This window comes from Chelon labrosus (assembly GCF_963514085.1).
Source record: "Chelon labrosus genome assembly, chromosome: 24".
Lineage (NCBI taxonomy): Eukaryota > Metazoa > Chordata > Actinopteri > Mugiliformes > Mugilidae > Chelon > Chelon labrosus.
The window spans coordinates 195,001-207,683 of record NC_140357.1 but is presented as its reverse complement, the minus strand read 5'-3'; the positions used below and the strand labels follow the sequence as shown (position 1 = coordinate 207,683).

The 12,683-nt window shown below is 39.7% G+C and overlaps 1 protein-coding gene across 1 annotated transcript in view; it reads right to left on the bottom strand.

Moving 5' to 3' along the window:
- Positions 1-348: 348 nt before the first annotated feature.
- chrm4a (cholinergic receptor, muscarinic 4a) overlaps positions 349-12,683 on the bottom strand; it is a 50,964-nt gene continuing 38,629 nt past the window's right edge. The window contains exons 4-7 of the mRNA XM_084574625.1: positions 8,831-9,032; positions 8,611-8,700; positions 2,292-2,561; positions 349-610 (exon numbers count right to left, since the gene is read on the bottom strand). Coding sequence (XP_084430751.1) covers positions 365-610; positions 2,292-2,561; positions 8,611-8,700; positions 8,831-9,032 — 808 coding nt within the window. The 3' untranslated portion in view covers positions 349-364. The remainder of the gene's footprint in view (positions 611-2,291; positions 2,562-8,610; positions 8,701-8,830; positions 9,033-12,683) is intronic.

Genomic DNA, 12,683 nt, shown 5'->3' with positions numbered 1-12,683 from the left:
CATTAACTTGTAAACTGTTCTATTTTAGTTATTTCCCAGCATTTGTAAACACTTATTGTACTTTGTTATATCTGAGAAGCTGAGAAGGTAAGAGAATTTCAGATTTACATCCAGATTTAACTTTGAGTCTGTATGTGTGAATAGGGATGACTGGCATTCATTTATAGAATGATGTATTCTTAGCTGTTTGACGGTTGTTCACTCACTGCATGTGACCTATTCAAAGGGTGCCCTTCTACTAATTTCCACAATCCACTTCTCATCTCCAGCTCCTCAGCCTATTTTCACTCACCTTTGAATAAGATTTCTTCTCTCCGCCTCTGTTCCCCTTTCCCCAAAGTGATTTCCCCCTCCCTCCTCCATCTTATCTTGTGCCTATATTTTTATACTGGCACAGAAGCAGGTTCTTAAAAGTCTTTTTGAATGTGGCATTGCACAGTGCGTAACAAGCTGGGTTGACAGTAGAGTTGACATAACACAGCCAGTAGCCAATTGCCCACACTGTGTCGGGGACACAGGACTGACAGAAAGTCGAGATCAACACCATGACGTTATACGGTGTCCATGTAATGATGAAAGCCAGCAGGATGGCAAAGATAGTTTTGGTTACCTACACAAAATGAGAAAAAAAAGCAGAGGGAAGAAAAAAGAGAATAGATTAAAACAAAATCTGTTGTCAGTCGACGGTTCACTGATACAGAGAATTAAAACTTGCTTGAAATGGATAATTAATGAAATCTATTGAGCTGTTCCATCATCGTACACATGGTTTCAGATCCCCACAGATTGATGTTTATACATATCTAAAATTAAAGCTCAAATCGCATTTGATCCCAAAAGTGCCCTAAAAGTGTCTCAAAGCTATGAATATGTAGAATTCCATGACCAAGGGGTTTACTTGCAAACCAGAAGAAGTGTTTTCAATCCATGTAATAAGACAAAAGATGTCGTTTTTTTGTTTTTGTTTTTCACCTGGACTGCATGACTGGATTTTGCTTCAGTATTTGCTGAAGGTATGATGAAGGAGAAAGAGAGAGAGAGAAACGTTTTTTCGACTTTTCTGTTTGTCGTGAACATATTGAGAAACTGACAATAAAGAAATCTTGAATCTTGATCTTGAATCTTGAAACGATGAGCCATCCTCCAGTGAGTGGAGCAGTCCAGTCATATTGGTTCCCAAGACAAATGGAATATTGTATAGAATAAACACTCTAAATTCCATATTTCCTCCGACATTGCCCATGCTTGTAACTTTTAATAACTTACAAAATATCGTGAGCTGTGCTGGAATTTCAAAAGCACAATCAAAATGAGAAAATGTTGATTTAAATTGCTCGCTCTGTCCCTTCATACACTCAAATGAATGTTACCTAATACCATCTGCCATTCTGAGTAGTGATTAATTGAAGCGACTGTAGCACAACAGCCACTCATCTTTGAAAACAGTTGCTCCATACATTCACACACTGCTGGACTGGATACACAGAGCCATATTCCCATATGTACGCCAGCAACACATGCTGCCAATGCAACAAGAAGTTTTAGCTTTGTTTGTCGTCATGAAAAATTGAATATATACTTTTTCCTGTGTACATCTGGTCAGAAAAGACATAACCTTCAACAGATTGCATGGGAACTGTCAGTTTATTTGGCATACTTAGACATTTGGCAAATGTTTGACCCTCTTTAGTACAAAGCTCATTAATAAAGGTGACATCACATGGAAAACTGACATATTGTCATCATTTCTAAAACTAAAATAAATAATAAAACAGATCACTCATATGGTAAAGGTAAGTAAACACCTACTTATCAATCAGGGTTACCAGATTAGGTGTACAGTGATTAGAATTGCCATAGGGAGTGACAAGTAGAACCTATTTTATTTAAACCTCTGACATCTTATGCTGTGTTATGCCCTGTTCTCTTTTCTTCTGAAATGTACGCTGTTATCATGTAAAGATCTAACAAGCTCTCTTTGGCCTCTAGGAAGCTAAATTAATAAAATTAATGAATTAATTATTTAACAATATATATTAAACAATGGACATTGTTTCAAGGATGTTCCCCAATATGCCAAAAATGTCCTCTATTTTTATGGAATCTTGGTTTCACATTACTGTAGTTTGCTTGTATCACAATGACTTCAATCTTTTTAGCACTATGTCATTTTAAGTGACCAATAAATTAAATTCATAATAAAAATGTTACGCGAACTATAAGTCTGTAAAACCAAGCAAACATGCAGTAATGCAATTTATACCTCATATTTAAGCAGTGTATGAACATACTTTCTTTTCTCTGGCAGCCATCTGTCTTTTCCTCTTCACTTGACTTCTAGCAATGCTTGCAAACTTTCTCGCCACAGTCCTCGGGCGGCTGATTGGGATGGAATGGGTCTCGGCCCCTTCTACTGGTGGGACGATCTCTATCGCTGTTATGCACTCATCTCCAGCCTGCTTTGTTACAATCTTTATCTTCGACCACCTTGAAGAGGGGTTGGTCTTCGGCATGACGGAGCTGGTGGCCGTCGAAGCAACTGGACTGGGATTTGTTACAGCCTGTAACACAATCAAGAGAGTTTTGTTGAGCATTTCTACTGCCAGTTTGACCTGTTGCTGGCTGCCTGTGGGACCATTAAGTTGGGCAAGTTAGAGATTTAAATTGAATTACTGTCATGTGTTTACCACAACAAAGGTAATGATATACGGTGATCCTCCACCGATTACCCTGGCAAATCGTTTGTGGTGAATTGCTAAAGAGGGCATACAGTGTGGCTCGTTGGTGGTTGGTTAGCTGGTAAATTAGTTAGTAACAATACAAATCATTCACTCCAAACATCAAGCACATACAAAACACTAATTGATTAAGACATTCACCAATAACATGAGCAACATGAGCTATTCTGAAAGCGACTTTAGCTTCAAGCTGTGTTGAAGCTTTTTCCAGCAGTAAGATGCACCATTTAGAATCTGTATAAGGAACTTTCAAAGCTAGTTTGTCCTGTAATCTACAGTCATGGTTACAAACGTTAAACAAAGCATGACAGATATCTTGGGAGTTTCAAAATTAATGCTGGAGTAAGGTATGTTGGTAGGTAGGTTGATCCATGATACGTTCCATTTATGGTCTTTCTGAGTGATTGCCAGTGTGCAGGATGCATCTTTGGCCATAATCACTGAACTGAGTCTGCATGGAAAGGTCTCAGCCAGGCATGCACATCTGGACACTACGATTCTACTCCATCACTAACTGCTTAAGCTCTGTCAGATTGCACTGGGATCAGCCATGATCAGCCCCTTTGAAGTCCAGCTACAAATTAGCAATTGGATTTAAGTCTGGGCTTTGACTTGGCCAGTCCGGAACATTTACCTTGTTGACTTTAACCGTGTATAGTTTTCTTGCAGACTGAATCAGATTGTCTTTCGGGGTTTCGTTATATTTTCCTGCTTTTATTTTACCTTCTACCTTTACAAGCTGTTAAATTTCGACGATGGATTTAACTGAACTCCAGGATATGTTCAGTGACTAGGATTTTTTATTTTTTTTTGGATCCCTCCCCTGACTTGGTCAATTAAATGACCTAACCAGTAACCTGATACTTATTAATCAGTGACTTAAACTGGTGCTGGCTAGAGCCGCTGAAATTCAATTTTATCTATATACCATCAGCGTCAGAATCAGCACTAGGGATGTTACACTACCAGAAAGAATGATAATCACAGTAGCCTATTTATAATATAAGCAGAATGTAGCACACATTACAAGCAATCTAATAGAATGTTGTGTGTGAGGCGGTGCTACAATTGTTTCATGACAACATGTTAAAAGTTTACAAGTTCTCTCGACTTGAATTCTGTGCACAGTGATTTATTTTCACAGCAGGAGACATTAAAGTAAAAGGTGGCTGGTGGTGGACAGAAAGGCTGAGCAGGTGACTTCCTCACAGAGTGATTAGACAGTGTGTCACTTGACAGGTAGTTTTCTAATCTTCCTATGTCCTTTGACCACTTCAGTCACTATGTCGGATAAGATAAGAGCAGAGGGAAGGACACAATAGATAGAATACAATATAATGCGATTCTCATGGCTTAGTGTCATTTGGTTTAAACCACTGAGGTGTTTAAATTATATCTTCATTAAATATGGATTAGGTAGCCAGACATTTGATGTCATTTCCAAGGGCCTGACATTTTATTTATTTTTTTTTTTTTTAGCATTTTCACTGCTGATTTTTCAATTCATGTATCATTCTAGCTTGGCAAATAGTTTATTTAGACTAGCCAGATGGCTAGTGGATGGCCCAGAAGTCACCAGGCCAGCAAATCGCTGGTATTTGGCAATAAATTGTTCTGAGACAAAGATCCACATATTTTACAATTGCAGCTGGAGATTTGAGAATTAGAATCATTTTTATTTTCAACACTGAGCCAAAGAAGCTGAGAAAAAAAGATAAAAAACAACAAAAACTTCCCAGTGGTTCAATAGTTCTAAACATGTTTACTTTCATTCCAAGCAAATATCTTCCCAATTTGCTAAATCTACAACCTGCTACAACAATCAAGATTCCTTGATTTAATGTACCCCACTATATAAAGATCTGACCATGAAGGTCACTTGAAACTTTACCTGATATGGTTTTAATTTCAGTTAAAAGATATGCCTTATTAAGTGTGAATTTCTGGTCTTCTCAATATGTTTGACACCATCAGTATTTGGTACGGTTGGTACAAAGTTCTCTACAGTGAATAGCCCTATTCAGTGTGTACATGAACGCGTTCAATGAACATGAATATTTTGTGAACTGTGAACTGAACGCAGTTTTTCCAACTGTTTGTGTAGACGTGAGTTTGCTCAATCTGGAGGGAAATAATGATGTTCACCCCCATTCAGGAAAAAAAAAAAAAAAAAGTTTTTTGACAGCTGTCAGCCGACGTGCGATTTACGGCATACAGCATGGCTGGTGCAGCTGAAAGAGAAGCCACCTCTGGCACCACAGGAGCAACTGACCACACAAACATTTGAGTTATTTCCTAGTATATACAGTCAATGGTTATTCAAAAAAGCAGTACAGATCCTGGCAGAAAAAATATCACGGGCTGGGGATGGATGGGCAGGTCAGTCAGAGATGAGATTCTGTTGAGCAAAGATAGTTTGAAGCTGCTCATTAGAAAAAAAAAAAAAAAAAAAAAAGAAAACGGAAAAAAGAAATGCCCTGCGATAGACTGGCGATCTGTCCAGGGTGTACCCCGCCTCTTGCCTGATAACAGCTGGGATAGGCTCCAGCAGACCGCTGCAACCCTTAACAGGAATAAGCAGGTACAGAAGATGAATGAATGAAAATAAAAATGAATGCGAACTGTTCATTTTGGAGAAAAATGTGAACTTTGAACTTGAACTAGTTCACTTTTGTCTGTGTGAATTGCATTTTGAACTAGTTCTTGTTCTAGTGTGAACTTGCACAACACTGACCCAATTTGATTGCCGTTCTAATGCAAGAATTTTGCAAGAACCACCCAACTGAGTAAACAGAAACTTTTAACACCTTTACCTTTAACTTTTTTAACATTCTATAATTATAAGACATGCAGGTCAGTCAATCTGGAAGATTTCAAGTACTTCCAATGCATCCTCAAGTGCAGTTGTGAAAACCATCAAGAAACATGATGAAACAGAGTTCATATGACAGACAGCATGGGGCTGCTGTTCAGCATGGGGCGGCTGTGGTTCAGTAGGTAGAGTGGGCTGTCCACGAACCAGAGGGTTAGCAGTTTGATCCCCGGAATGTGCCACAAGTGTCTTTGACCAAGACACTGAACCCCCAGTTACTCCCAGTGCGTGCCACTGGTGTGTGAATTTGTGTGTGCTTGTGTGAGCGAATGGGTAGATGCGCCTTCAAAGCGCTGTGACGACCAGTATGTAGAAAAGCGCTGTATAAAACAAGACCATTTACCATAAGACAATGTGAATCAGGCATGGTCCAATTGCTCCAATACTTTGGTCCGATGAGTCCAAATTTAAGACTTGTGTATTTGTGAGACACACAAAAGGTGAGCACATGGTTTCTACATATGTGGCTCCCATCATGAAACATAGAGAAGAATTTAAGGTTCACTTAACCAGCATAACACCCACTTAATTTTTCAGTGATATGCCATTCCATCAGGCTTGAGCTTAGTGGGACCAATCATTTATTTTTAAACAGGACAATGACCTCAAGGCTATGACAGAGCTATAAGACCAAGGAGTCCGTGATGGAGTGCTGCTGCATCAGATGTCCTTGCCTCCATAGTCGCCTGAACTAATCTCAATTGAGAGAGTTTGGGATGAGTTTGTAAAAGATGTTTTTTTTGCCATTGCATATTTGTTCCTTCATAGTTTTGATGCCTTCACTATTAATCTGCAATGTACAAAATTATATAAAATAAGGAAAAACCACAGAATGAGAAGGTGAGTCCAATCTTTTGGAAGACTACCTCTTAGTTCTGTAACCCATATGGGTACTAAACCCATTCATGTTATTGAAGATGTTAGCATGCCATGCCACAAGGTGGCGCACAAGACAAATTCTCATTGTCATGACCAACGAGTGCGGTCACACTTTGACTGAAGACGCAGACTAGAACATTCTCCATTAGTGAGGGAAATTCATGCATTTATCAATACACAGCATTGTCTAATAAGCCCTTCGCTTATTAGGAATGAGTCTTGAGCATTATCTTGGATGAGAGGAGTTGTTTCACTGCATTAAACCTCCGTGAAAACTCCAGTGAGAGGCTAGGCCTCGTTGTTAGCTTCTCTTAAACCAATTGGGGTGATAGGAATGTTTCCTAATGTTCAAACCCATAGTGGTACTGTTTATATCATTATCAACCGTACAAGTTAACTTAAAAAGATCGCTACCTGCGTTAGCGTGTTGCTAACGCTAGTCTCGAGTGGCGCTGCCGCTAGCTGGGTAAGCTAATGTGTCGTTATTGTAGTTTATTTGCTGGATTAGTAATTGATTCAAATTCCGAACCCGTGGAGGTTCGGTGGCGAGCCAGGAAGGATGAACAACTTGGACGGAACGGAGCACGGCGTGGCCAGCCGTGGGATCCATTCTGGAGAACCCCAGACATCAATTCACTCCTCTCATTGACACAGATGAGAGAATACAGTGGTCCCTCGTTTATCGCGGGAATTACGTTCTAAAAATAACCCGCAATAGGCGAAATCCGCGAAGTAGTCAGCTTTATTTTTTACAATGATTATAAATGTTTTAAGGTTGCAAAACCCCTCACTACACACTTTATACACTTTTCTCAGACAGGCATTAACATTTTCTCACATTTCTCTCTTGTTTAAACACTCTCAAAGTTCAAACCTTCGTAGAAAAATAAGTACAGTATTATAGAAGAAACCAAAGACCAAAACCTGTTTTCAGGCCCAAACATTTGTTTGAGAAAAAAATTATAAACGTTTTCCTATAAATAATTATGATGGCTTTTAGAAATAACGAATTGAATGTTAACAAGCAACGTACGAGGCTGAACACATTATTAATTATCAATACAGTAGTGACTCACGTATTTCACAGTTCCTCTGACCGGGTTTTGTCGGGGAGAAAACTTGCAAACATACCGCATTTCAGTCACACTGCCAGCGATCAAAGATACTGTATATGTAAATTTGGCAAGCTGAACGCATTCTGTACTGTTCAAGAGACACCGTACGGAGGAGATTGATTGACAATGGTCTACAGTCCCTTACCCAACCAGGATGCAGAAGACGACGCGCGGGCGCTCCCTTAGCCAATCAGGACGCAGAAAACAATGCGCTGTAAAAAAAAAAAAGCATGCAAAATTGCACTAAAAAAATCTGTGAAACTGCGAGGAAAGGTGAACCGCGTTATAGCGAGGGACAACTGTAACACAAAAATATACCTGGGTAGTAGTAGCAGTATTTACCCGGGTAGATTTTTGTGTTATTAGGAATCTCTTTATCCTAGTTTGATAAACCAGGGGCCCCCAAACAGTAGCTTGCCTAAGGCCCCCACAAAGCTAGAAAAGGCCCTGATTCATATGAACTGAACTTTACACACATACCACAGTACGGAACTGAACTCTAACTCCTAATACGGGGGGGAGGGACAATTTTATTTCATTTTTTATTTTACTTTTTCCAAGAAAGAGCTCTTTATTATTTTGTATTTTCTTGTTTTTCATACACTTTCAAAATCAGTTTGTGAGGCAATAAATTGTCAACGTTCAACTTCATGCTCTGTTATTTGACTAATTCAGGAGTCCAACTTCCCGAACCTAGAGTGTATATAGTTGTCAGTAGTGTGTTGTTCTAGTCAAGCTAAGGGTGCTACAGTTCTTTGACAACTTCACATAAACCTTTCACTGTAAACTGAATTCAGCTGTATCAACTTGGTAAAAGATATACCTGGCAGTGACAATTCACCGATGATTGAATTTGTGTGAACACCATCAGCTAATGCTCATCCAAACCAAATCCCTTTGTCATACCAGGTAAACAGATCATTGTTTCTTTTAACCAAAGATTTTGTACTTGTATATTTTGAAGAGCTTGCTGGAAAAGAACAAAAAACAAAATAACAAAACAGACCTCAGATGTCACCTCAATGGTGGTGTTGTCCTTTGGTTTTGATGGAGGAATAAAAGCTGTGGAGGAATCATTAGAGCTCTCTTTTTCTTCCTGGACAGAAAATATGCAGAGAGAGAGAAGGAGAGAGAGATCGACTTTTAGTGGAAATATAAACTGCCGGCAACTTAACATCTGGTGGCCATAGGTAAGTTAGTGATTGCAATAGTTTCTGAGTCGGTACCTGTGTAAGTCCTGGACTGGGTTGGGCTGCCATCTGTTGCTGAACAGGTTTAGGTTCTTTCACTCTGCCATTCTTCACAGCCTCCAGTGCCGTGGTAGTTGAGTCCAGACTAAGTTTCGGAGTAGAGCGGGGACTGGGCTGAGGACTGCTCTCATTGTTATTGTTCTGCTTCAAAAGATGACTTTTTGTTAAGCTAGGAGTTCTGGGAGAAAAAAAAGCAATAATAATTTATATTAAAAAAAAGACTTATTTAAAAAAAAAAAAAAAACACCACTCAAACTGGAATGAGATGCAACTATAACTTTATTAAATGTTTGTATTTTAAACATGGTAGTTAATTGTTAATTAATTGTTGTTGTTGTTAATAACAAATTAGGTATATGTTCAATTAAATCAAATCAAAGACATAACATATTTGACAACTGTCTGTGAACCATTGATCCACCTATTTGCTAAAATTCTTCTAGATAGCAGCAAACTCAAAAGATTAAAAATAAATGTTTCTGTAGGGTGTGTATTATTACCATTTAAAGAAGTGATGTTTCACGAATGATCAACTATAGTTCTTGACATGCTGCCCTCAAACTAAATAAATTAAGTTATTATAACTTAAGTTCAGGAACTAGGCCACGCCCCATATTGTTCTATTTCCTGTGCTTAACTAGAAAAGTGTGACCTAACCACTTTCAAAAGCGTTTTTAAACAATACAATACCCTTCCACAATAATGTCAATGTTGCGTTAAAGACGGGAAGAATAGAGATTAAAAAAAATAAAAATAACTACATAGCAAATCAACTATCACCCTTAACAATAGCGTTCTTGTCGAAACAGGACAGATATCACAGTTGATCTGAAATTTTAAAGTTAAATCTTGCCACAGCGGACTTTCAACGGTCAGCCAGCTATCCACTTTTTTAAATTCATCAGCCACTCAACGTAGGCCACGAAAGTAACGGTCCAGGTGACTGACGTGACCGATGTCACTGTGGCCAGAGCTGATGGCTGCCCATGCACTCCGGTGAGACGGACAACAAAGACGTGGTGAGTGAAATGCATCAGTTTTATGTTTACGATAACATTTGTTTTTGAGACAATGCGTTAGCAGTTGGCATACAAAGAAAATTTCTGTCCAGAGTCTAGCCTGAATGTTAATAAGGGGCGCTAACGTTTAGCTATGTTAGCGTGGTTAGCATTAGTTAACGATTACCGTAACAAAAGGCACTTGGCCTACATGCCTGAAAGAATTGCAGCCCTTATGTGGCCCACATCCGGCATCCAACATGTGTGCCACATAAGGCCCACATCTCAGCCAAACTGCAACCAGAGCTGGCCCTAATCTGGCCCTAATGTGGGCCAAACCATTTTCAGAAGTGGTTCCTGATGTCAGCCTTTATTTATTCATATATATATATATGTGTGTATACAGTCATGGACGAAAGTATTGGCATCCCTGGAACTTTTCCAGAAAATGCACCATTTCTCCCAGAAAAAGTGTTGAAATTACAAATGTTTTGGTATACACGTTTATTTCCTTTAAGTGCATTGGGACAACACAAAAAAGCAGAAGAAAAAAGCCAAATTTGACATAATTTTACACAAAACTCAAAAATTGACTGGACAAAATCATTGGCACCCTATTAAAACTGTGGGTAAATAATTTCATTTCAAGCATGTGATCCTCATTTAAACTCACCTGTGGCAAGTAACAGGTGCTGGCAATATAGAAATCAAAACTGAAGCCAGTTGGAATGTATAAAAGTTGACTCAACCTTTGTGTTGTTTGCCTGTGTATGCCACACCAAGCATGGAGAAGAGAAAGAGGCGAGAATTGTCTGAGGACTTAAGAAGCAAAATTGTGGAAAAATATCAACAATCTCAAGGTTACAAGTCAATCTCCAGAGATCTTAAAGTTCCTTTGTGAACTGTGCGCAATATAATCAAGAAGTTTTTAACCCATGGAACTGTGGCAAATCTCCCTGGACGTGGACGAAAGAGAAAAATTGATGCAAGAATGCAACGCAGGATTGTTCGAATGGTGGATAAACATCCTCAGTCAACTTCCACACAAATTCAGGCTGTCTTGCAGACTCAGGGTGCAACGGTGTCAGCTCGAACAATACGTCGTCGTCTGAATGAGATGAAGCGCTATGGCAGGAGACCGAGGAGAACCCCACTTCTGACACAGAGGCATAAAAAAGCAAGACTGCAGTTTGCAAGAACATACCTGAGTAAGCCTCAATCCTTCTGGGACAATGTTTTGTGGACAGATGAGACTAAGGTAGAGCTTTTTAGCAAAGCACGTCATTCTACTGTTTACAGAAAACCGAATGAGGCCGACAGAGAAAAGAACACGGTACCTACAGTCAAATACGGTGGGGGTTCAAAGATGTTTTGGGGTTGTTTTGCTGCCTCTGGGACTGGGTGCATTGATTGTGTGCAAGGAATCATGAAATCTGGAGACTATCAAAACATTCTGGCCCGTAATGTAGGGCCTAGTGTCAGAAAGCTGGGTCTGCATCAGAGGTCATGGGTGTTCCAGCAGGACAATGATCCAAAACACACCTCACAAAGCACCCAGAAATGATTGGAGACAAAGCGCTGGAGAATTCTGAAGTGGCCAGCAATGAGTCCGGATCTAAATCCCATAGAACACCTATGGAAAGATCTAAAAATTGCTGTTGCGAGAAGGCACCCTTCAAATCTGAGAGACCTGGAACAGTTTGCAAAAGAAGAGTGGTCCAAAATTCCAGTTGAGAGGTGTAAGAAACTTGTTGATGCTTATAGGAAGCGATTGGTTTCAGTTATTTTGTCCAAAGGGTGTGCAACCAAATATTAAGTTGAGGGTGCCAATGATTTTGTCCAGTCAATTTTTGAGTTTTGTGTAAAATTATGTCAAATTTGGCTTTTTTCTTCTGCTTTTTTGTGTTGTCCCAATGCACTTAAAGGAAATAAACGTGTATACCAAAACATTTGTAATTTCAACACTTTTTCTGGGAGAAATGGTGCATTTTCTGGAAAAGTTGCAGGGATGCCAATACTTTCGTCCATGACTGTATATATATATATATATATATATGTGTGTGTGTGTGTGTGTATACACTACTCACAATAAGTTAGGGATATTGTGAAAGACTCAGTGGATGTCATACATGAGTTTTGGGATAGGGAGGCAATTGTATTGGGGTGATAGACACACCTCATTTTGTGTTTTCCACGTAATGGTCTCACTGTGTACAGTGTGCCTTACATATTGGGGCCAATACCAAAAAATACTAAAAGACAACCCTTTTCAGTGTGGCATCAATTTCAACATTCTGTGGGTATAAATATCTGGTATTGTCAGTAAGTCATTCCAAGTTCATCATTCAAACAGCCATGAACACACAACGTCACTTTACGGATGAGCAGCGCCACCTGGCCATAGCGCGCCTTCGGGTCGGTGGCAGGCAGTCAGATGTTGCTCGTGAACTTGGTGTGTCTCAAAGTGTCATCAGCAGACTTGCATCAACACACAGAACTACTGGCAGAGTTTGTGACAGACCCAGGAGTGGAGCCCCACGAGTGACAGACCGCAACGATGACCAGTACCTAAGGACCTATGCACTCAGACATCAATCAGACTCCAACCTCTCCACCATGGACAAGACCAAAGAGCTGTCTAAGGATACCAGAGACAAAATTGTAATTATTAGAAAATGGAACAGACTCAAGATGACTGTCAGTCTCCGTCAGACTGGGGCTCCATGCAAGATCTCGCCTTGTGGAGTGTCAATTATCATGAGAAAGGTCAGGGATCAGCCCAGAATTACACAGGAGGACCTGGTCAATGACCTGAAGAGAGCTGGGACCAC